The sequence below is a fragment of the Carassius gibelio genome, chromosome A4 (assembly GCF_023724105.1).
Source record: "Carassius gibelio isolate Cgi1373 ecotype wild population from Czech Republic chromosome A4, carGib1.2-hapl.c, whole genome shotgun sequence".
NCBI lineage: Eukaryota > Metazoa > Chordata > Actinopteri > Cypriniformes > Cyprinidae > Carassius > Carassius gibelio.
In genome coordinates, this window is record NC_068374.1 from 172,318 (window position 1) to 198,811 (window position 26,494).

General features: G+C 37.4%; 2 protein-coding genes across 2 annotated transcripts in view; one reads left to right on the forward strand and one right to left on the reverse strand.

Annotated features, from left to right (window-relative positions):
- Positions 1-26,494, reverse strand: part of LOC127966565 (gastrula zinc finger protein XlCGF57.1-like) — a 164,763-nt gene that overhangs the window by 85,869 nt on the left and 52,400 nt on the right. The gene's annotated exons all lie outside the window — the stretch shown is intronic.
- Positions 5,650-26,115, forward strand: LOC127971262 (NACHT, LRR and PYD domains-containing protein 12). The gene is made up of 7 exons (XM_052574160.1): positions 5,650-5,815; positions 8,090-8,276; positions 8,378-8,551; positions 8,666-8,839; positions 20,762-20,935; positions 25,016-25,062; positions 25,139-26,115. Exons 1-7 carry the CDS (start codon positions 5,650-5,652, stop codon positions 25,690-25,692), a joined length of 1,476 nt encoding a protein of 491 aa, XP_052430120.1. The 3' UTR covers positions 25,693-26,115.

Below are 26,494 nucleotides of genomic sequence, written 5' to 3' on the forward strand. Positions count from 1 at the left end.
GTGTGACAGGCAGATAAATGTACGTTAGTCACAATCATTTATTTAAAACATTACAAAAAGCAGTATACAGAAAAGATAAAATGTTGTGTATGCTACATTACCAGTGTTCTGTCAGAAAAACAATTTTGTGTGAGTTACAGAATTAAATTAAAGTTTTTAATCGCTGCAAACATTCTCCTGATCTGCAATTCCATCCTCCAAATCATCACGCTGCATCTCACTCAACACTACTCAACTCAAATTTGGCATGTCGCAAACAATTTATGGTGGTTGCAAATCACAAGTGCAGCCAATAAGGAGCGAGGTTTGATGTCACTGTCGCAAACCAGTGTCGTTGTGTTGAAGTGCCAATTTGGAAAATTTTAAGTTAACGGATGAGTCAGCAGCTATGTACTGTTATTAATGTATAATGATTATATTACAGCAAACAAATCTTTTTCTTACATGGTGCTATTCTCCCTTCTTTCTTGCTCTCAACGGAGGCGGTCGCATTTCTTTCCTCTCCCTCCCTGCCTTTCCTTGCTTCGCTTGTTTTTCTCTTGTCTTGTCTACTTGAGAGACTCTCTCTGCACTGCTCTCCTAAACTGGAATATGGATCTGATAAACTGGTCTCTCAACGCAATTGACACCATCTTCTTGACGAGAAGCCTGGGTTCGGGGGAACCTGACTGCCCTGCCGGAACGTTTGCAGCTGGCTACACGATGGACGCGTGGGCGAATTGGCGGGTCGTGTGTCTGGCGACTCTTTCCGTGGAGGACATCGAAGACATCTACCTATTCAGAACCATGATAACAGGTCTTCTGCTGATTGGATTAGGCTTTGCCCTGGGTTATCAGAAAATTAAGAAGACGGGAACAGCTGTCCAAAGCCTCACAAGGCTGTCCGTCATGATTGAAGCAGTGGGCAGAGCGGTCAGCATTGAGACTGAAACTATTAACCGCAATATGGATAACATCATGAAGAAGCTCACGGATTTGGAAAAGAAATTGGAGAATTTAGAGACCAATGGACAAATGAAAAATCATAGTGACCGTGAAAAGAAATGCGGCTACTAGACCAAACAACTGGTATCTTATCTTCTTTTGGCTTTCTTTACCAGCCTTGGCTGGATGACAAAAATCTCCCAGGCGAGCAGGGCAGCTTGACTTCTCTTGCATTCCTCCACCCTCTCCCACAGACACCTGCTGATTGTTGACTCTATCTAGGACCTGACCAAGGACGTCTCCATGGCAACTTGCTGTGACGCTGTAAAATCTGCGAACTGAGGCATCTAGAGAGAGTCTCAACTCTCCAGGCCTACAAATACACAAACTCTTACACATATACAGATATGCATTCACCCTCCCAACCCCCATCCCCCGCCTTCGCCGCTTTGTTCCTCCAGTCTGGCAGGCGGGTCTGTGACTAGCGCTTTCAAGCTGCTGGACCGGATGGCTGTTTGCCTGCGCTGGATTACCTCAACCACCCCAAGTTCCGTACCCAGTTGCAAAGTCATGTGTCTATGGTGTATTGATTATGTGCTTTTTGTGCTGAGGTGTTTTTCCTGTTCTCATACTGTGCTCCCATAAGGAGCATAGTCTGGGTGTTGGTTTTTTTCTCCTCACTTACCTAATGTTATGCTGTACTTATTTCTTCCTCAAATACCCTGTCTTCCTGTCCTGTCTACCCCACTGTCATATTGTATGTATGTATGTATGGACAGGTTGATGGCTAATTTCGCTGGTACTTGTGACTAGTGACAATAAAGGGCTACTACTACTACAATATTGTATCGTACTACTTCCGAAGACTTGGAATAAAATGCACAAAATAATGGACTACGTAAGAAATAAGAAAAAAAAATTAAGTACTAATTAAATTGTGGCAGAGTGTTAATTTATTTATATATACAAAAAATTAAGTTCAAGCTTGGGTAAAGTGATATAATGAGATGAATCATGTAACAGGAAGATCTGCAAATGATATGTAACACATTTACAAGTAATGAGTAGTTTACAATTTAGATTAGAGGATGCAGAAAGCTTTGTAAATTATTTATTATGAACACTTTGTAGTGCGTACTGCAGGGTAAGTGCTGACTGGTCAGGGTATAGACAGCTGTCTTCTCTGACACACATGGAGTTGAAGGTAACCCCGGTTGAGAGGTTTATTTTATCCCAAGATTCACCACACTACACACAGAATAGAGAAAGGATTTAACACAACTCACTGGAATAACCTGACTAAGGCATTTATAAATGTATATCTATTTCAGAACAAATAAATTACTCTTTTTAAAAATAGTGTTTTAGCATACCTGCATATTTGTGCTTTTGAACACAGACCAGTTTCCAACTTCTTCAATTAATCATATACCGATAATTTAGTAATGGTTTGTTCATCATTTGTTCATGATTAACAATTTTTTATTGAGATAATGATACAAAACTATTTTGACATAAATACTTAATTGATTTATAATGGATAAATAATTTATAAACTAATAACTTATAAACTATCTAATAATGGTCTGTTTGATTTATTTCAAGATTTATTTTTTTAAGATAACTTACATGTATAAATTGTTAGCATACCCCTTATTAATAATTTATGAATGTTAAGTTATGTTTTGTAAATGATTCATTCATCATTAACTAATAACTTATAAGTGACTTATAACTGAATTAAACATTACTAAAATGTTAACTTAACAATAGTTAATCATTTATGAATGTATATTTATGTTTTGTAAATGATTAGTCATCAATAATTAATAATGTATAATTTACTTATAACTGAATGTTATCATAAAGTGTTACCGATATAAAACTAGGCAGATAAAGGGGTATAAAAAACAATAGTTATAAATAATATATACAAATAACATTATTAATACTTATATTATTCATATAAAAATACTAATTTGCAAATTAATGAAAATAAACCATCATTAAAAAAATCTAATTTATAATACCATTAAGGTTCTATGTATAACTTTTCAAGTATGGTTCTTTGTGGAAGCCTATAAAAAGGATTCTATTTATCACCAAAAAGGGTTCTGCTATAGTTTCAAGCTGAAGATCCTTTTCTGGTACTGTTTAGAAACATTTTTGTTAAGACTGTAATGCATGAAATCAGAATGCCATAACAGTAAGATCCTGACATTTTGCAGGGGACAGACATATTGTAATGGTTCCACTTGAAAGTGTTGAAAGTGCTTAGTTAAAGGGGTATAAAAAACAATAGTTATAAATAATATATACAAATAACATTATTAATACTTATATTATTCATATAAAAATACTAATTTGCAAATTAATGAAAATAAACCATCATTAAAAAAATCTAATTTATAATACCATTAAGGTTCTATGTATAACTTTTCAAGTATGGTTCTTTGTGGAAGCCTATAAAAAGGATTCTATTTATCACCAAAAAGGGTTCTGCTATAGTTTCAAGCTGAAGATCCTTTTCTGGTACTGTTTAGAAACATTTTTGTTAAGACTGTAATGCATGAAATCAGAATGCCATAACAGTAAGATCCTGACATTTTGCAGGGGACAGACATATTGTAATGGTTCCACTTGAAAGTGTTGAGAGTGCTTTATAATGTATGTGGCACATAAATTCTGTACAAAAAGCAGTACTACTATTGGGTGATATCTATTAAAAACGAATTTAATGTTTTATTTAATAATGGCTATAAATTGTGGTAAAATGTTTAATCTGTACATATTATGGTGTTATCAAAGTTATTTTTACAGATATATTTACAGATACAAGAAGTATATACACAAACCTAAACATAACCACTTAAAATATGAAATGACATAATGCTGACAAAATGCAATATACAAATACTCATTAGATCACATTGTTTAAATACACCAGTTATGATTAGAGGTAGAGTTAGGGTACAGAACATACAGTTTGTACAGTGGAACTCACTGTCCCCTGGGAGGACAGGATGGAGGAGGCTTTCTAAAGGAAGAAGGCCAAATATCTTGAGTTGGTTGAGGCATGCAGGCCCCGTCCACACGGAGAAGTAGCTTACCCCAATCCAATCTTTTTTTTCCTCGTCTCAAGAAATATCCACATCCACACGAAACTGCATAATGATGTAGTATACATGCCAGACCAGTATGTGGCGCTGTAATTCTGACACAGAGATACACTAAAAACAGAGAAGAAGACTTGGACTATGCTCATAAACCTTGCGCGTGGTACACAATCGAACATGGAATAATACATTTATTAATCTGTGTTAATGTTAGTTAATAAAAAGACAATCGTTCAGTGTTTGTACATGTTTTTGTTGCTGTTACGTGAAGTAGAGGTGTCTGACTAGGGGGGAGACGTGGGCTGATGACGTCATCGTTTCTGAAAATATACGGATTAGCCGTCCAGACGAAAACGCAAAGACGGCGTTTTCAAATTTATCCACTTTGGGACACGGTTAAAAAAAATAGCAGTTTCACCTTACAAAAACGCCGGATGCGTGTGGACGAAACGCCTATCCGCTAAAAAATTTGTGCGTATTCACAGAAACGCGTCTCCGTGTGGATGGGGCCACACATTTGTGCGTATTCACAGCGGGCCCTCCATCCACTCCCTCTGCGAGCCAATAGAAGTAGGCTGCAGCCAATAAAAACATCAGTGAGGCCACCAAAAAAGACTCAAGGTGCTTATGGATCAAAAGGGGAGAAGTATGGAGTAGCGCGCTGCTTGGACACAAACCGGGTCCTGATCAGCACCGGTTGGGTCGCCCAGGTGAGGGTGTCTGAAGATCAAAGACCCGAAACACCCTATCACCCTATCACCCTGGGTCCTTCACTGTCCAAGCTGCAGCTTTAAGGTGTTTCAAAATCTTTACGCTGAATAAAGTGCTTCATTCCTTTTTTTCTGAGGAAATCCAAATCTAAAATCCTGAGGTCCAAATCACATCTTTTTGGGGTGAATTATGTCTTATTCCTCTCATCACAAAGCAAACGGTAAAATAAAAATAACTTTTGAAGAACAGTCTCGATGCGTTGTCTTCTGTTGTGTGGGTGTATTTAAGACACGCACTTCAGTGAAACATTATAATTTGAATATGGTGTTCAGCGCGGGGCCTGGTCATATTAGAAGATAATGAAGGGAGATGTGCAAAACGGACATTGCATTGTTTTCATATGGATTACTTTATCAAAGAATATTTGTTTTTGGCAGGACTTATTTAGTTTAAAAGTAGACATGTCAAGCTTTCTATAGATATATGTATTCACTGAGTTACAGTTCATTTTAATGACACTGTGACGAGTGGGGTGGGGTCGAGAGTCATGGGAATGGTCTCGAGTCCCATGGAGGAGATCGGAAGGATACAAAAGAGGAGCGACGACAGTGAAGGACGAGAGAGGACTAGGCGTGGATTTTATTTTGTGTTTGGTTTTGGTTTGTGCACAACTTCCGTCCGTGTTTTGTGTAAATTTGATTATTAAAGTTTTGATTTTGATTGTCCTGTGATTATGGAGTTTTTAATCTTTTAAAATGGTGCTGAAATCTGGGAGAAGGAGGGACGTTCTGCTGAAGATCCCTCGCCGCTGTGGTGAATCCGCAGTGCCATCGAGCAGGGCGAGGGAGTGTGCCGCCATGGAGGCCGTGAGGTGGTGGACTTGAGTGAGTTGCCGGGGATGGACGAGCTCACTGCCGGCCACCTTCTGCCTGAATGGGGAGGAGCTGGGAATAGGGGACTCCTGCCAGCCGTCGGCGTCGACCAGGCGGCCGTGGAGTGTCGTGCCGTCCGCCGAAGGCTGTCCAGTGCTACCACCAGGCACCACGGAGGAGATCACCCAGCTGGTGGAGGGCCGATTGGCAGCGTGTCTGGGAACCGGAACAATATTTTTTCTCTCTCTCCCCTTTCTCGTCTCTGTCGCTCCGCATCCTTCCATCTCCTTTTCTCTCGCCTCGTCTGTCCTACCCCCAGGTTCCCGCAGGTCACTGTGAGCGGTCCCCCCCCTGTTTTGTGTTTATTTTATTATTAAAGTTTTGGTTTTTATTGTCCGCCGGTTCTCGCCTCCTTCTTCCCGTGATTATGGAGTTTTTACTCTATTACAGACGCATTTGTAAATGAAGATCAACGATGAGACAGCACACCTTGTTTGTTATCTTTATTTTATAAATGCACAAAGTAAATCCTTTACAGATTAGATTGATGTATTGCTCTTATCTGTACGATCAAAACTGAAAGTCTAAAATAAGTAATTTTCTGGGTTCTCAGGAGAAAATGCTAATCGACTTCAAACAACAAGACAACCTCTTTGCCTACACCCTGATGCCGGTGTCCTGAACGCCCCTCAACCTCCACGTGTCAGTGTTTATGAATAGATTAAATGAAACGGAACAAATTTAATATTGACAATCGATGTATCATTATAAAGATCTAAGCCTCAAGCATCGATGACAGAGCGCTGTTTTTCAATGGAAAGTTTATAAAGCCTATATTTGCTACATTTGTGTAAGCAGTACATATAAAAACATGAACATTAGAAACGCAGTACATACCAGTTGCGTCATAATAACGAGTCATAAACACATCCACAGCTGTAAATCCCAGTTTAGTTAGAAAGGTAAGGGTCAACTGAACAACATCTCATGAAGCACGTTTAGTCCAATGTAGCAATGACGTAATATGGATCATAATTCCTTAGTTCTGTCGCTGAAGAAATGAAATGTAAACAGTTTGCGTCCATTATGGAATAACTCACGGTCAGAAACTGCGTCTTGGTAGTAAAAAAACGGCATGGTTTTGCAGTGTACAGTGTCACAAACAGAATGAGACAATCCACCGGAGGGTGAACTTATAGCAATCACCTTTATCTTTTTTTCTTTTTCAACAGTTTTTATATATGTGAGAGCGTGTTTTATGTTGAATGTGAATGTATCTGCATGATTACCATCTGTTTGAGTGCAAATCATCTTAGATCAGCTCGCTATTACAGTATGATCTTGACTATCAAAGTGAATGCGTCTATATGAATAGAGAGAGTGGATTATTTACTTTATGGCACATTTGTGTTATTACCATCTGTATAAGAGGCCATCAGCACATCAGCACTTATTTGCATCGTAATTCATTGTTAATGATGCATTTCTAGAAATCTCTGGATTTTTTTTGTAATTGGCAAACAAAGCTAAATATTTTTTTATTTTTCTTAGTATTCTTATTTTTCTTACTCAAATTATTTTTATTGTATTTTTCTAGTGCTCAAACAAATCACTTATATGATGGTTAAGTTTCTGTCTAGTGTTTTATAATAGAAAAAACTATGCAGTGGTATGTTTACTGACTAAATAGTTTGTAGAAGCCTTCAATACTATTGGGAAATATATATTTTTTTATATTTGGGGGGTGGGGGTGTAGACATAGTCTCATAAAAATATTTGCAGGAGTCTCATTTTTCATGATATCTTATTCAGATTTGAAATAGAAACTCATGAGACATGTGGCTTTCAAACCATTACTTTTCTAGATTGCTCCAGGACTCATTTCATGTATTTTTATATAATTTTATATCAAATAAAACATATTTAAGTGTGGTAAAAAAAATGTCAAGGCACTTCAGTGTCTATAAATTTTGATATGTTTGAGCATTATCAAATCTGGTTGATAAAAAGTAAAGCCCAAAGGGTCTTCTTTCCAAATACACCAAAATTATGTTTGTAACACACCGAAGTAGGAAACTGTTACAATTATAAGTTAGGTGAAGCACTTTCAGCTGTGAGTCCCATATTGGGGGGTGCTGGATAACAGGTTAAAGCATTTAATGTTTTTTTTCTGATTTTCCAAGATCATCTTGGAATCATCTAATTCTTTACATATGAGCTAATTAAACAGGAACACTTTATTACAGTGCCGAATGATGAACTCACTATTTCTATATAATCTATAAATGTTATTACTACAATTTATAAACTACCAATGAACTACAATAGTTTTAAAATGAGTTATGTATTATTGTGATTGTATAAGTATTATAAAGTGTTACCAATTACACTGTATTTAACACAATCGTACTGCAGATTATAAACGACATAGCCTCATAAATTCACATTAATTTCGCTTTTTGTTTTGTTCTTTACACAGATTATGTGGGTGTTATCTCACTGCTCGGTCCTGTGAGAGTTTGTCTTCAGCTTTACAATCCTCAAATTGCCATCTAAATGTGCTGGACCTGAGGAACAATGACCTGCAGGATTCAGGAGTGAGGCTGCTTTCTAAAGGACTGAAGAGTCCAAACTCTAAGCTTGAGATATTGAGGTTTGAGCTTCCAATATTTTATTAATTCTGTTAGAGGTTAATTATAAAAAAATACTGTTAAGATTTATTCTGTATGCAGTTACTTTGTTCTTCTTGTTCAGACTTTCCATCTGTAATCTCACTGCTCAATCTTGTAAGAGTTTGTCATCAGTTTTACAATCATCAAACACCTGTTTGAGAGACCTGGACCTGAGTAACAATGACCTGCAGGATTCAGGAGTGAGGCTGCTTTCTGATGGACTGAAGAATCCAAACACTAAGCTGGAGATACTGAGGTTTAAGTTTGAAATGTTTGATCAATTATTTTACATTGTTTGCAAAATAATTACTAAAAAAATCACACTGTTAGGATTTATTCTTTACACAGCTACTGTGTTCTTCTTGTTCAGATTTTCCATCTGTAACCTCACTGCTCAGTCTTGTGAGAATTTGTCATCAGTTTTACAAACATCAAACTCTGTCCTGAGAGAGCTGGATCTGAGTAACAATGACCTGCAGGATTCAGGAGTGAAGCTTCTTTCTGATGGACTTAAGAGTCCAAACTCTAAGCTGGAGATACTGAGGTAATGGTTTTCCATAAAATAGTTAACAAAATGTTGCCACAGTAAATGGCTGTAGAATTTTGTCAAATGTTACATCTGCTCTAAATGGAATTCCAAAACTAGAGACAAAAACAGCATTTGCAGGCATTTTGTCATATTTATACAGATGTCTGTAGTAGGTATGGTCTGGTATGAGATTCTGATGGTATGATAACCTTAGATAAAAATATTACAGTATCGCAATTACAGCTCTAAAATATTTTATTTTTAAATGTCTGGGTACAACAACCACTTTTTTTCCCACGGAACACAATACATTTTATTTTTAAGAAACAGAGAACATTTTGGAACAGTTAACATGTCAGGCTAAATAATTAAATTAAATGATTTAATTGTCTGCGTTTATCATCATTTACAAATGCATCATTAACCCCTTTGCGTTCAAGGATCGGCGACGGCCCCAGATTATTAATGTTTCACTTTCACAGCATGTTAAACATCACTCTCTTACTTGATCTGGACAAACTTTGCATCAATTAAAAGTTTAAAGACTCTAGCTTCGATATTTGACCAATGTTTTGAGAAAACATTGTTGCAGTGACAGTTATTTAGTAATTTATGTCAGGAGTGCAAAATAATAAATCCGTATTATGCCACATTTTGAACAGAAATTCACCACTCATTCATATTCAGTCACGTCAGCAGCGGTTTATTTTTGTTCACATAGACTCACTGAACAGCGTCAATAAGGATTTATAGACCAAAGATGCATATCCGTGGGGATATATGGATATATTTACTGATGTTTACTTCATATTTCTTCAGACAGAATCATAATTTCTTTTAATTTTCCACTGATTTACGCGATCTGATGATAAATAGCCTCTCCCAGTGATCTGTGTGAGTCTGCAGTCCTGTGTGCTCATGCTGTGTGTCAGACACACTCTGATTGGTCCTTCGCCTTGTCAATCTTTAGAGTGTCATAACCGGACACCGTAACATCATGTCATATGGTTCGTGTATACTTTGTGGTTGTTATGTGCCCATAACAACACTGATACACCTCTGTACACACAAAATATTCAGTCCCACTTTATATTAGGTGGCCTTAACTACTATGTACGTACATAAAAAAAGAAGTACAATGTACTTATTGTGTTCATATTGTATTGTAAAACACTTTTGCTGCTATTGAAGTCGGGTAAGCTTAGGAAGAGGGATTGGAGGTATGGGTAAGTTTAAGGGTGAGTTAAGGTGTAAACTATGGGTCAACAGTGTAATTATAAATGTAATTACAGAAATTAAATACAGATGTAATTACATGTCGTTTTTTTAAAATATAAGTACAATGTAAAAACTTGTATGTACACAATAAGTACATTGTACTAAATTATTAATTAAAATGTAAGTACATAGTAGTTAAGGCCACTTATTATAATGTGGGTCCAAATATTCAAATAATAAACCTGCGATTACGGTAGTAAAGCTTGGTATTAAATTTTCTTGAGATCTGAGGCATTTTTATAAAAAATATAAAAACTTGTGCAGCGTTGTACAGTCCCTCATATTAGCAGAAAGTTGAAAAATGTTGCGTTTACTTCACACAAGTAAAGGGCCATTTTCCTCCTATTGCCATGGGAACCTTATGAAGTGACGTAATTACGTGACGTAAACATCATCTGCAAACTCTGCGGTAGTGAAACCAGGGTGAAACTTGAAGCGCGCAAATCATTCTTATTTGCCAACAAAAATAAGCGTAAAAAAAACGCGTGAAGCAGTTTCCCGAATTGTTAGATGACAGTGGAGCCAAATTATATTGCGAGAACTTGCGAAAACTGCGGTTTGATGAAATAGAGAAAAAAAGGTGATTCCCCCAACACCCCCTTCTCACTACGCTACTAACACTGTTGTAGTTTCATTCAGAAGTTGATGCAACTTTACAGTTGTAAGATTGCACTTTTTCTTAAAGAACAGTACCAAAAACTTACAGTTGTAATTATATTAGTAGTATGTAAAATAATTTACGTTGCAGTAAGAGATTGCAACTTAAATATTCTGTGATTTAGTATGCTTGCTTATCATAGGAAGTAATAAGAAATTATTCTTTACATTAAGGTAGTAGCCTAGTGAGAAAAAGGTGTTAGGGGAATCACCCTTTTTTCTTTTTTTCATCAAACCGCAGTTTTTGCAAGTTCACGCAATTTTATCGCATAAAATTGCAAAAATATCCCACATATTCCATCGCATTTTTTAAGAAAATGTGCCGCAAAATCAAGGATTTTTGCCCGCAACAATCACAAAAAGAATCCGCGTTTTTCTGGAGGGACTGGATGTAAACGACCAAATTCCACCCGTGATTGCAAAAGTATGTTATTACAAACACTCAAGCGGGGTTTAAAGTGAGTTTTGAGTAAAAGTGTACTAATAAATTCATAAATTGTCTAATGTAGCTTGATGCTGACGTTAGCTCTAATGCTTCTAATAGCAGGTGCATTTGTTTTTTATAATGCATTTCTGTCATAATAATTAATGTAAGATCGTAAGAAAATGTTGTATTTTTATAGTGAGACTTTTGATAAATAAGGGGTAAATGCATACTGAGACTGAAGTGAGATTGCAGCTTGGTGGCTTTGTAAAGCTTTAAGTACCACAACAAAGGCTAATAAAGGTGAAATAAAAACAAAATAATAATGATAAAAGAATAAAGCAAATAATGTGTCATACCTGGCGGAGGTGTGAAAGACTTGTTTTGTGAGAACAATAGAATCATGAATGGGGGAGTATTCAGAGCCAAAAACACAGACAGAGCACACAGGAGTGTTTCCATATGAGATCTTACAGAGATGAAAAGTGCCATAAATCAATCAGATAAGGCTACTCTAAAAACACATATGACATGGCCTTAGAAAATATTTCATAAAATTCACAATTTCACAGACTGGAAATTATCTGCTGCTCTGTCTTTCACGTAAATCTGGCTGAATGATGCCATTCCGGACAGTGTACTCCATCTGCCCAGCTTTCAGCTGTTTAGAGCAGATCGTGACACAGAATCGACGGGGAAATCACACGGCGGCGGGACATGCTTTTACATCAGTGAAAGGTGGAGAATGGATTAACTGTGTTAAAGAAGTCCTGATCTAGAAGCGCTCTTTATTAACTGCAAGCTGTTCTATTCTCCTCAGGAGATTCATTTGTTTATTCATGTGAGTGTTAACATTTCTCCGCAAGCGCAGGTGAGCTCAGCTTTACAGAAATTCACTGATCAGAAACAGAACAACAACACTCTGACTCTGTTTTAATCATTCTCGGGGACTTTAATTAAGCAAATCTTTCCCATGAACTACCAAAATACTGAAAGCACATCACATGTCCCACCAGAGACAGTAATATAATAGATCACTGTTACACAGCAATAAAAGATGCTTATCACTCTATCTCACGGGCAGCTTTGGGTCTGTCTGTTCACTCCCTGGTTCATCTTATACCAATTTACAGGTAAAAACTTAAATCTTCTAAACATGTAGTAAAGACTGTAAAGAGATGGACCAACGAAACAGAGGGTGCTTTAAAAGCATGTTTCGACCTCATTTGATTGGAGTGTTTTTGAAGCAGCTACTACCGATCTGGACAAAGAAACTGTAACATCCTATATTAGTTTCTGTGAGGATATATGCTTTCATAGCAGGACTTATTTAACATTCAACAATGATAAGCCATGGTTTACAGTAAAACTTAGACATCTTTGTCAGGCCAAAGAGGATGCCTACAGAAATGGGGACAGAGTCTTGTACAATCAGGCAAGGAACACACTGAACAAAGAGATTAGAGCTAAAACGTTGGAAGACCAGTTTACTTCCAATGACTCCATCACCATCCCCGTTCAAAATAAACCCAAGATAACAGGACTTAATGGCCAGGAACACACTGAATAAGGAGATTAGAGTGGCTAAAAGGACCTACGATAAAAAGTTGGAAGATCAGTTAATTTCCAATGACTCACCTTCAGTATGGAAAGGTCTGAAAGCCATCACAAGCTACAAGACACCATCCTCTTGCACTGAAGTGAATCAACAACTTGCTGAAGACCTGAATAAATTTTATTGTAGATTTTAACCCCCCCCCCACACACCTGTTCTGACCAACTCTCCCCCCCTCCCCCTTCCTGCACCTCTAAAGACCTCTCTGTCAAGCTCCTGAAGTTTGCAGACGACACTATAGTCATTGGTCTCATCCCTGACGGTGACGAGTCTGCTTACAGACAAGATATTAATCAGCTGGCGGTCTGGTGCAGTCTTAACAACCTGGAGCTGAACACACTCAAAACATTGAAGATAATAGTCTACTTCAGGAGAAACCCCCCTGCTCTCCCCCCACTCACCATCATAGACAGCACTATGGCTGCAGTGGAGTCATTCAGATTCCTGGGAACCACCATCTCTTAGGACCTGAAGTGGGACAATCACATTGATTCCATTGGCCCAACAAAGCTTATACTTTCTTCGCCAGGTGAGGAAGTTTAACCTGCCACAGGAGATGCAGAAACAGTTCTACCCAGCCATCATTGAGTCTGTCCTGTGCACTTCAATCACTGTCTGGTTTGGTTCAGCCGTTCAAATAATTTACTTATTTGTATCTATTTTTTTTAAATATTGGTCTATTTATATCTACATATGTTTTTTTTGTCTGTATGTTATCTCTGTGTATTGAAAGCTTATATCACTAAAACATATTCCTTGTATGCGCAAGCATACTTTGCAATAAAGCTATTTCTGATTCTTATTATTTTTCTCATTGGACCACTTAGGCACATAGTGATAATTTTCATCATGCAGACAGAGTAAATGTGACAACAATGGCACGTCTTTGTATAAGGGATCCTGTAGATGAGGAGGCTGCATTAATTCGCAGGGAGGTACAATGACACGAAAACCCTAATTTTCAAAGCAAGAAATTGCAGTGCTTTGGAGGAGGTGGCTGAAACACAGCATTATACGTAGAATGCTGACAAAAAGGAAAACTGGGCAGAAATCACTCAAAAAAATAAATGCTGCTGGCTATATGTGTATAAAGCCCAGAAGAAGTCAGGAATAAGTGGAGGAACGCAAGTTTGACAAAACGGAGGGCTGCAGACAAGATTGGTTGGGGTTATCATTTCAGTTCCTTCTCTCACCTAAGAGGAAGAGAAAGTTTTGGCCATCTTTGGGCCTGAAGCATTGGACGGGATCTTTGGAGGTATATATGCATATGCAACAACCAGGCCACATCAGGCCCTCTCCAGTCTGGCCCTTTAGCAGAAGGCCCCCTCCACAATACCAACCATTAATCTCCCGCTAAAGGAGAAACAGGGGACGTTGTGGCAGCATGAGAAGCTGCTTAAGTCGCAGAAGGAAATATCTTAACTCCAGGAAATCAGGATAGAACTAAAAGCCCTGAGGGGGAGCAGCAAGACCAACATCATCAGGTGGTTATGGCTTAAAGGAGGGATAAATTGGAACTACTGTGTGAACAGGTCAGCAAGCCCTCTCTAACCATGTTTTTGCCTACTGACAATAAGTGTAAACTGCATCATTCTTAACCCAACATGGAATGTCAAACCATGTACCTGTGGCTGACAGCTTTGTAACCTTGTGCATTTTTTAAACAGATCCACTGACATAATCCTCTACTTCATCTATCTTTAGTTTTTATTTTTTGGCTAAATTGTTGGCCACCATGCCTCCCAAAATACAACCCCTCTTCCTTGTCATAGGAGGTGGAAACAGACTTTATCCGAAATGGGGCTCTGAATAATGTGACTAATTCTGATTATATATGTATGGAAAGGAATTTAAACTTTTATTTTATTGTGGTGAGCCACCATGACATACACTAAACCTATCAGGTAACTGAAGTTGGCTATATACAGATTTTCTAATTTCACAACATTATATAAATGACAATATAAGCCAAAAATGACACAAAATGTGTGTTTCAAGTGCTCAACAATGGCAGATTTACAAAGAATCCTACAGCTTGAGCACAGCGACACAGAAGTCAGGCAGTGTATATAAATGCCTATATAAGGAAACACTTTAGCCCCCTTGACTTACTATCTTAAATCAGTCCCATGGACGGACACGCTCTATAGTGGTTATAGGACTATGAAAACAACATTTTCACTGCATCAGTAATTACAGTGATGGCCAGAAGCTTAAACCCTCCAAAAGCTGTTCTGTAATTGTGGTAACTGCAATTCTCCTATATTTTACTCAAAACTCACTTTAAACCCCGATCGAGTGTTTATAATAACTTCCTTTAGCGATCAGGGGTGGAATTTGGTCGTTTACTGTTGTAAAAATATGTTATTTGTAGCCTTTTTCATCGCTGCACAAGTTAGCATTTCCCATGTACATCTTCGATTTTTTTTATAAAAACGCCCGAGATCTCAAGAAAATCTCATACCAAGCTTTACTATTGTAATCGCGGGTTTATTATTTGGATATTTCGTGTGTACAGAGGTGTTTCAGTGTTGTTTTGGCCAGATAACTACCAGGAAGTGTGCAGGAAGCATGTGACACGATGGGGCGGTGTCCAGATATGACACTCTCAGATTGACAATGGGAAGGCCCAATCAGAGTCTGAGTCACACACAGCACGAGCTGTGACTACTGCACACACACACAGATCGCTGGGAGAGGCTGTTTATCATCTGATCGCGTAAATCCGTGGAAAATGAATAGAAATGACGATTCTGTCTGAAAAAATATGAAGTAAACATCAGTAAATATATCCATATATCTCCGCAGATATGCATCTTTTGTCTATAAATCCTTATTGAAGCTGTTCAGTGAGTCTATGTGAACACAAATAAACCGCTGCTGACGTGACTGAATATGAGTGAGTGGTGAATTTCTATTCAGAATGTGGCATAATACGGATTTATTATTTTGCACGTCTGACATAAATCACTAAATATCTGTCACTGCAACAATGTTTTATCAAAATATAGGTCAAAAATTTTGAAACTAGAGTCTTTAAACTTTCAATTGATGCACAGTTTGTCCAGATGAAGTAAGGCAGTGATGTTTAATGTGCTGTGAAAGTGAAACAATAATAAACTGGGGCCGTCGGCGATGTTTGCACGTAAAGGGGTTAAGAAAAGCATCTCAAGCACAGCACAAGTATCAGAATGCTGAATAACAAAATAAAGAGAGAAAAAAGCAAAAATTAAACAAGCATAATAAATACCCACATACAGGTGTACACATACTCACAATAACATATGAATATAGATATAGACAACTAAATAAACAAAAAAAAAGTTTTTTATCCAGAGCTTGTCTCCTTAAAATTATCTAAAAAATGGCTCCAAGATTTCAGGAAATGTTCGGATTTCATTCTAACTCCAAATGTAATCTTTTCAAGTTTAAGGGCAAAAAGTAGGTCAAAAACCAACTGACAGTAGGTTGGAGGAGAAGGCAGCTTCCAATTAATCAGTGTAAGTCTTCTAGCAAACAGTGTGCATAGTGCAATATTATCCCTCTCTAAAGATGTGAGTTTAACATTCTCCAGAAGGACCCCAAATAAAGCAGTCAATTGGTTGGGATCTATTACTGTGGTAAGAATTTCTGAAATACAACTAAAAATTTGCCCACAAAACCTTAATAACTTAGGACATGACCAGAAAGAATGAAACGTAGAGGCTGGCTCTGCAACACAACGTGGGCCGGTGGGGTCTAAATCAGGAAATATCTTGCCAAATTGCACCCTAGACCAATGAATATGATGCACTTAAATGCACCTTAAATTGAATAAGCCTGTGTCTAGAGCTAACTGAAGAAGAATGTATCCTTTTTAAGATAGTGTGCCAGGTTTTGTCTTCTAACAAAACACTCAAGTCCTACTCCCAAAGAGACTTTAATGTCCTGCTAGACGGGGTTTGATTGTCATTTATTGTGCTGTAAATCCTTCAAATGGCACCCCTTATACATTTATGCTGGTCTAAAATACACTCAAAGACACCTCTAGGAGGGACAGAGGGGAACTCAGGAAAATGTTTCCTTGAAAATACCAGAATAAATGTGAATTGGACAAATAAAATTTATTTTTAAGTTGGTCAAAGAAAGCTTTAAAAATGCCTACAAAGCTTGCTCACTACCGACTTTCGGCACATTAGACCATGCCACCATTTTCCTCACATCAGAATATAAACAAAGGCTAGTTCATGATCCCCCAGTGCAGAGGGTGCTGACGCTATGGTCCGCCCACTCAGAAGCCATGCTACAGGTGGCTGTTGATTACATAGACTGGGACATGTTTCGGGCAAGTTCATCTGACATCAGTGAGTTCACGGATGTAGCATTAAGCTTTGTAAACACACTAGCCGAACAAGCTATGGATACAATAACTATAAGGACCTTCTCTAATCAGAAAACGTGGGTGGACAGAACAAACCATGCAGCAGTAAACAAACGCACTGCTGCTTAAAACGCCGGTTTTCTGTCGGGAAACATGAGCGAGTACTGTGACGAGTGGGGCGGGGCCGAGGGATGTGGGAACGAGCGAGGCCGGTGGAGTGATTGGGAAATGAGCAACACCTGCGACTCACCACCGGTCTCGAGTACCACAGAGGAGATGGAAGGATATAAAACTGGAGCGACGACATTGAAGGAAGAGAGAGGACCAGGCCTGGGCTTTTAGTTGTGTTTGCTTTTTATTTGTGCGCATCAATAGTCCATGAGGGGCCTTTTTTATCTGGTCACCCTACCTGAAAGAGCTACTGCATTATTTCATTAGCTTGCGTCTGACCTGCAGAGGTATCATTCAGGTCTGGTGGGGTTTCAGCCAGTGAGGTATCTGATTCTGACTGTGTTGTTTAAGTACTGAGAATCTGAAACCAGTAGCGCATATTAAGTGCTCTCTGTACTTGAATTATTATCAAACCGAATATGCACGTTTCTCACATTCTTTATGGCCACGTTGAGTACAGACAGCGGAAAAAAACGACGCATGCACTATTTACTTACTTGTAAAACTCAAAGGAATGCAGTCTCTACTCTCGGTGGGATGATGTGGAGCTTACATTATGAAGGGCGCTCTGAAAAGCGGCAGCGCAGGCAAAATATTAAAACCTTTATTAAAACAGAGGTCCAAATGAGCGTACCGGTACGCTCAAAGCACGTTCTGGGCGCACGGAGAGGTGGCGGTACGCTCAAGAGCTATATTTGGAAGTGGCGGTACTGAGTACCGGTTCGTACCGGCGCACTTAAAGCACTGCTATTATGATATATAATCTATTACATTCATTGAAATAAACAATTCTACTCCCCATAAATAAAACACCTGATGCTGTCGGGAACTGACCAATTTTGTGAGATTCAGCTTGAAAGGAGTAACACAAAGAAGTTGCGATTTTAAAGCCTGTTATACTTTCCGCATGAGCAATCCGGACACGTACACGGCCAGCGCGGACGCAGACTTCTTCAATATATACTTCTGAATGCGCAGGCTGATGGCCAGCTCTGCAATTGCCCAGAATTATTGCACATCTCACTGTCTTTGTATTCTTTTACTGACGGATTGCACAGGTTTGAGTAGCAATGAGCTTCTTCACTCTGTCTGCATATGTGCAATTTTGCTTTTGAAGCCAACTGACCAGGCGCACCTGTCCGCGCGGTCGTCTGCTAGAGCCTCTGCACACACTCTCCAATTGCGATTTTACATCACGCCCACCTAGCGGTCCATAGTGGACTCACGGACGCAGAAAGTTTGACAGAGGGTTTAAGATGCAGGTTGCATGACCTGACTTAACGGATTAATCGCCTATTTTCATTTGCTGAATGTTTTCTTTATTTTTTATTTTTTAAACACGCTAAAAAAATAAATAAAGTTTGTCAGAGGAAAAAAATATATGGGTCGTGTATAGGTTTCATTTTAACAGATCAATCAGCTATTTTCGTTTGCTGCATGTTTTTTTTTTAAACACGCTATAAAATAAATCAGAGTTTGTGAGAGGAAATAAATAGGCTATAGGCTCAATCGGGAGAAATCAAACGTTTCCATATAAGTGATGTTGCCCATTTGAAGCTTAACTATTATTCATGAGGTAAATAGGCTGTGTGCATTTCAGTATTGATGAAAAAAAAATGATAATTAACAATATGTCAAAGTGCTCACGCCGAATGTCTGGTGAACGACTTCTGTTTCCATTATGTGCGCAAGGCACCAGCACGATCAGCTGAAACAAATAATACTTAATTTTTGGTCACACATAAGGCATAATTCAAAAATGCTGTTAGTTTGAAAAATCAAGAATAATAACATAATAACATAATAATAAGTTAATACTAATTATTGCTAAATGCTGGACCGTTCCCATTTCGCTCTGCATATGGAACCTGAAGATTTTTTTGAACCAAGAATGAATCGAAATGAAAATGAAATTAAAACATTTAGCGTATATATATATATATATATATATATATGTGTGTGTGTATATAATATAGGCCTTATATTTATTTACTGTTTAATTTTTGTATAGTAGACTGTAGTCTAAGACTATCCTACATTTTAAAAATTACCAAATTGTAAAAAAACTGTTTTTTTTAATGTTACAATGTTATATCATAATGTTATTGTTGTTTTACTTCCTTCTTTTATCTCATTTTACAATTACATTCATCTCGCAATCCGTCCCTTTGCGCCACCTGGCGGTAGTTTCGCGAATGATTTTAACACTCGACTGAATTAGAGTTACCGCCGCGGCAGTGCGCAGCGGTAAGCCCCAGAAAGGATGGCCACCTACTGTATTTCAAACCTGAAACAGTAGGCCTATTTTAAAGAGAAAATATTGGGAACCCATTAGTAATTAATGGAGAATTGTTAGATAATTCAGCAAGTATTACTTAGAACCTGAAACATTATTCTAAAGTGAAAATACAGGGAACCCATTAGTAATGAATAAATAATTATCAAATAATTATGCAGGACTTATTTCATATATGAAACAGTATACCTATTTTAAAGTGAAATTATAGTGAACCCTTTAGTAATCGACACGGGAATTACTTAGAACCAGAAATAGAATTCTAAAGTGAACCTATTAGTAAATAAATACCTATTAGTACTACATCATTTTGACTCAAATCAAATTCTAAAAAAAAACTATAAAAGTAATCATAAACTTTAAAATACACATTTCAGATGAGAATATTTCTTAATACAGCATACTTTATTCCATTTTAACATGTATACTGGCCACATTTAAACTAATTTAACAAACATTTTATAATCAAAAGTTAAACATTTAAAAGCAAACAAAATGCATGTATCGTTTCAATTGTAGGCTAAGTGGAATGTAACAAAGTTGTACTGTAGTAATACTTTATATTTTAACTTTTACTGAATAGAACACACCCCAGGCATGGTGCAATCAATGATGTCAACACAGCAAACTAACAACAAACTATGCCTCTAACCACAGGTGAAGAGCTGTTGTTCCAATGACACAAATTTGTGGTGCAGTTTATGAATGTTTATGTGTACTATGGTTTCGGGAAACACTGAAACGTTGAACTATGTTGGTAACGATGGAACATGCGACCATAGTTCGCTAACAATGCTTTTGGGAAAAGGTCTGAGGATGTCCTCATATGAGTAAATTAGTATGAATGAGGCTTCTGTGAATAGCACGTTTCTATGCTTCTACCTTCTCAGTGGATTGCTTAGTAAGTTTAAAATAAAATAATCAGATTTTCATTACACAAGCTTATTGCACATATTCAAAAAGTCTGTTCTGTCTCTGTGAATATTGACCCGACTGACAAGAGCAGAATGACAACAAATGTGCAAAACATTTTTTATTGAATAATTAGTTCAATACAAAAAGCATACAACCCATAATGTGATATACAGAAAAAAACAAACTAGTGTGATGTGGACTGTTGCTGTATGTTTTTGTAGGTTGTCTGGCTGTATGGTGACAGAGGAGGGATGTTGTTATATGTCTTCAGCTCTGACTTCACACCCCTCATGCTTGAGAGAGCTGGATCTAAGCTATAATCACCCTGGAGATTCAGGAGTGAGGCTGCTCTCTGAAAAACTAGAGGATCCAAACTGCTTACTGGACAAATTCAAGTATGTTGAGTAGGAAGAGGTTTTAGTTTTTATTATTTAAACTTTTTAGTGTCTCTGAGTATATTTATATGAGTCTTAAGAGTTTTATGAGGATGCAACAATATTTAGAATTTAAAGAGCATTAGTCTGAGGAGTAAAATCTCAAGTAAAAACAAATTACCAACAAAATAGTACTTTAACTCACATCCTAACTAGCCTCAAAACTGGAGCAAACAGTGAAAACACAATGGAAATAGCAGCCGCTTCCATAAAAGGTAGAAACAAACATTTTTATGATAACTTGTGTTGCAAACATTAACAAATTGTAAATGAAGGAACAAAAGCCCTAACTTTAATTATTAATTAATTATTTAATTAACTTATTGAATGCCCATTTTAAACAAGTTGTTATGATTCTTTAGAAATATTTTGACCCCCTTCCTGATTGCTTTTTTTCCTGTTTGTCACGCTCTAATGTTTCAGATCATCTAACAAATTTAAATATTAGTAAAAGATGACACAAGTGAACACAACATGCAGTTTTTAAATGAAGATTTTTATTTTTAAAGGGAAACAAAATCCAAAACTACATGGCCCTGTGAGAAAAACTGTTTGCCCCCTAAACCTAATAACTAGTTGGGCCACCCTTGGCAGCAACAATTACAATCAAGCATTTGCGATAACTTGTAATGAGTATGTTACAGTGCTGTCTACTCATCTATACAGAATTGTTGTAATTCAGCCACATTAGAGGGTTTTCGAGAATGGCATGACCTTAAAAAAGGTAGTTCACAGCATCTCAATAGGATTCAGGTCAGGACTTTGACTAGGCCACTCCAAAGTCTTCATTTTGTTTTTCTTCAGCCATTCAGAGGGGGACTTGCTGGTGTGTTTTGGATCATTGTCCTGCTGCAGAACCCAAGTTTGCTTCAGCTTAAGGTCATGAACAGATGGCTGAACATTCTCCTTTAGGATTTTTTGGTAAACATGGTTTCATTTATCACAGCAAGTCTTCCAGGTCCTGAGGCAGCAAAACAGCCCCAGACCATTACACTACCACCACCATATTTTACTGTTGGTATGATGTTCTTTTTCTGAAATGTGGTGTTACTTTTACACCAGAAGTAATGGGACACACACCTTCCAAAACATTAAACTTTTGTCTCGTCAGTCCACAGAGTATTTTCCCAAAAGTCTTGGTGATCATCAAGATGTTTTCTGGCAAAACTGAGACAAGCCTTTATATTGTTCTTGCTCGGCAGTGGTCGTCGTCTTGGAACTCTCCCATGCAGACCATTTTTGCCCAGTCTCTTTCTTATGGTGGAGTCATGAACACTGACCTTTACTGAGGCAAGTGAGGCCTGCAGTTCCTTGGATGTTGTTGTGGGGTTTTTTGTGACCTCTTGGATGAGTCGTTGCTATGCTCTTGGGGTAATTTTGGTCAGTCGGCCACTCTTGGGAAGGTTCCCCACTGTTCTATGTTTTTGCCATTTGTGAAAAATGTCCCAAAATGAGTCCCAAAAGCTTTAAAAATGGCTTTATAACATTTTCCAGACTGATAGATTTCAATTACTTTCTTTCTCATTTGTTTCTGTATTTCTTTAGGTCTCGGCGTGATGTCTAGCTTTTGAGGATCTTTTGGTCTACTTCACTTTGTTAGGCAGGTCCTGTTTAAGAGATTTCTTGATTGTGAACAGGTGTGGCATTAATCAGGCCTGGGTGTGGCTAGAGAAATTGAACTCAGATCTGATAAACCACAGTTTTAACAGGGGGGGCAAACACTTCTTCACACAGGGCCATGTAGTTTTGGATTTTGTTTTCTTTAATAATAAAAAAATGTATTTAAAAACTGCATGTACTGTGTGATGTGTTCCCTAAATGTGTTTGATGATCTGAAACTTTAAAGAGTGACAAACATGAAATAAACAAGAAATCCATGAAATATCCATGAAAACACTGGTTAAAATTCCTCAATGGTTGTGTAAAACATCCATTTCTACTTTGTCAGAAACATCTCAGTTCACAGTGAGTCATTTTTCTTTAAGCAATAATGAGCTACCGCTCACCCCACTCTTCTGGTTTTTTACTTTTATTTTGTCTATTCGATGGTGTTCCCATCAAAAACAAAACTGATCCATTGCCTCCTCTGTAACTCTGATGTCAGGAGAAAATGAAGTGCATTAGTTTAGACAATTTGTGCAATGATCACCTACCATCAATGTAAAGATGATTTTATTAATATATTATAATGAGTACATTACAATATAAATATATTAAGTGGTGACCCAAGTACACAAATCAAGTACTTGAGTAAAAGTACAGATACGTATAATAAAATATTACTCCAGTAAGAGTACTCCTTTTTCAATTTTACTCAAGTCAAAGTACAAAACAACTAAATGTTAATGTACTTAAGTAAAGAAGTACCAAAAGATAGATTTAGCATTTTTTTAATAGGCTCCTTAATTAAATTTTATATTAGCACATATTTTTTATAACCCTGCTGCTCAAAATACCTGGGATTTTTTTTCTCCAAAATAACCACTATATGGAGTCAAGGTTTATTTTTGTTGTTGATATGGACTATGTTGATGAGAGAAATTTTGTTGCTTTGCAGAACATCACAGTTATATATGACACGAGAATAAGGCCTTTAGTTAGGAAGAACATATTAAGAATGCTTTTTTTCTTCTGTAAAAACACCCCTGGCCAAATGCTGCCAGATGGCATTACTTCCCACTTTGATAATTACTGTAGTTACCACGTTCTGAACATCACAACATTGCTTTCTTTTTTCACCAGATGTAATCTATCTAGGTGGGTGAATAAAAATATTTTGACTTTGTTTTTTAAAAACTTAGCACTACCAAGCTTGTTAGCTAGAGAGTAAGCATCAGCTTACTATATTTACTTATTTTCAGTATGTTTATGAATAAACATTCATATCTGTCTACTCGACTAGTTAATCCAACTTTATAAAAATGTATACTGTTGATAAACAATATAAAAACAGATATCACATAAGGCTTGAGTAGCATTTCAATAAAACTGTTAACATTACAGAAGCGGGGAATTTGAGCGTGCATGAGTTAGTTTATTTAATCTGTTATTTTAACGTTTCAGGGTTTTTGTTACCTAAAACAGAGACACTGAATGATGTGTCTGCATCATTTGCATTCAAGCATTTCAGTGGGCTTAAATAGATCACTCTTTACAGCAGATTTATTTCACAAAAAAACTGACAGTTTTGACCTAAATGCAATGAAATTAATTTCAGTTACAATAAGTAATCATAAATTTCGAAATTAATACCTTTTAACAGCATCAGACATGTGCACAAGATCTCCCAGTTCTTGTGAACTCAGTTCACTGGAGACTTGCACTAAATGGTTCATTTGAATCAGTAAGTTGACGACTCTATATAAGCTGCAATTGGATCATCCTAATTTGTAAACAAATTCTGATTTAAAAGGTTCATTAAAAAGACTCTCATGAAGACGCTCATGAATCAGAAACCACTTCTGTATGTCGGAGCACTTGATAATATTATAAGAAGCAACGATATGTTTATGAAATGTAGTGAAGTAAAAAGTACGATCTTATGCTTTGGGATGCAGTAAAGTAAAGGTTACTCAAAATAAAACTACTCCAGTAAAGTACAGCTACTTGAAAAAATTAATTAAGTACAGTAATGAAGTAAAGCTTCTCAGTTACTGAACACCACCAAATATATTAGAACTAGTACATTATTATTTATGGGCTTGAAAACAAGAGGCAAACAATCAAAATATTGTACCTGGTAAAGAGTGCCCAATGTTGAAATGTGAAATCTACACCATTACTGATATTTTTATACAGTTCTGGAGGCCTTTCATAATGCAGAGGTCGACCACCTGCTCTGCCTATAGTCAGTAGTGATTAATAAACAGCTGTTTTACTGAATTCTGCTGAGGTGAAATTCGGTGAAGTCCCATATCAGGATACGTATCGTATTGTAACTTTACTGGGGAAACACACCCCTACAAGCAACCACCCTATGTTAACTGCATAGCAACAGCAATTTGTTCACTGACTAAATATGACTTTGTGTGTGTGTTCTAGTGTGGATAATGGAGGAGAATCCAGGATTACAGCGGGACTACAGAAATGTATGTCTAAACAAATAAACACACACACAGCTGTAGTGATTGTTGTTGTTCTAAATGTCTCTGTTCTCATGTTCAGGGATCTGTTTTCTGACACTGGATCCAAACACAGCAAACACTGATCTCATTCTGTCTGAGGAGAACAGAAACGTGACAAGTGTGAGAGAGAAACAGCCATATCCTTATCACTCAGACAGATTTGATGAGTATCCTCAGGTGTTGTGCAGAGAGAGTTTGTGTGGACGCTGTTATTGGGAGATTGAGTGGAGTGGACATGTGTTTATATCAGTGTCATATAAGAGCATCGGCAGGAAAGGATGGGGTGATGAGTGTTGGTTTGGATATAATGATCAGTCCTGGAGTTTGTTCTGCTCTCCTGATAGTTACTCATTCAGACACAATAACATAGATACTGATCTCCCTATGAAGTCCATCATCAGGAGAATAGGAGTGTATGATAATGATTATATCAGTAGAATAGGAGTGTTTCTGGATCACAGAGCAGGAATTCTGTCCTTCTACAGAGTCTCTAAAAACACAATGAGCCTCATCCACACAGTCCAGACCACATTCACTCAGCCGCTCTATCCTGGGTTTTATGTTTATTATGGATCATCAGTGAAACTGTGTTGATGAAGCAGACGAGACTGACAAGAGATTCTACCCATAATGTTTTGAGCTGCATGTAAATCAGTTACAGTGAGATGTGAGTCTCTTCAATACATTAATACTGCAGTTGAACTTCTGTCACTGAAATAACAGTCAGAATAAATGTGCCACAAATCCTCATATAGACGGTAAGATCTGTCTGTGTTTTTGTGTCTGTGTTTTTGTGTGTGTGTGGGAGAGAGAGAGAGAGAGAGTGTGTGTGTGTGTGTATGTGTGTTTATCTACATTTGTGTTCTTATTGTACTGTCACATCAATCATTTGTATTATTAATATCAACATTTTCTTTCAATTGAAAATTTTTTCATGAATCATGTTTGTGAAAAGTATTGTCAATCATTTTCTCTATTGTTTTTATGCATAAATAATAAAACGCAACAAGAAATGAACTTGAGATCAGATCTGAATTTATGTTTGTATCATGTTTATAATCGATTCCTCACAAGATTCAAGCCCCAGTGTAGTGATAGGGACACTCTACTGTCAACAAGCACTGTCCTTCGGATGAGACATTAAACCGAGGTCCTGACTCTCTGTGGTCATTAAAAATCCCAGGAAGTCTTTCAAAAAGAGTAGAGGTGTGACCTCGGCATCCTGGCTCAATTCGCCCATTGGCCTCTGACCATCATGGCCTCCTAACAATCCCCATATCTGCTGATTGGCTTCGTCAATAACTGCACCCTGGAGAGGATTGTGAAACAAGACCCATTCAAAAATGTGGGGGAGATTCACAAAGAGTGGACTGCAGCTGGAGTCAATGCTTCAAGA

Coding starts and splice junctions, on each gene's coding strand:
- LOC127971262 (XM_052574160.1), top strand. CDS start 5,650: ATGGACGAGCTCACTGCCGGCCACCTTCTGCCTGAATGGGGAGGAGCT. Junction 8,277..8,377: donor TCTAAGCTTGAGATATTGAG/GTTTGAGCTTCC, acceptor CTTCTTGTTCAG/ACTTTCCATCTGTAATCTCA. Junction 20,936..25,015: donor TGCTTACTGGACAAATTCAA/GTATGTTGAGTA, acceptor TGTGTGTTCTAG/TGTGGATAATGGAGGAGAAT.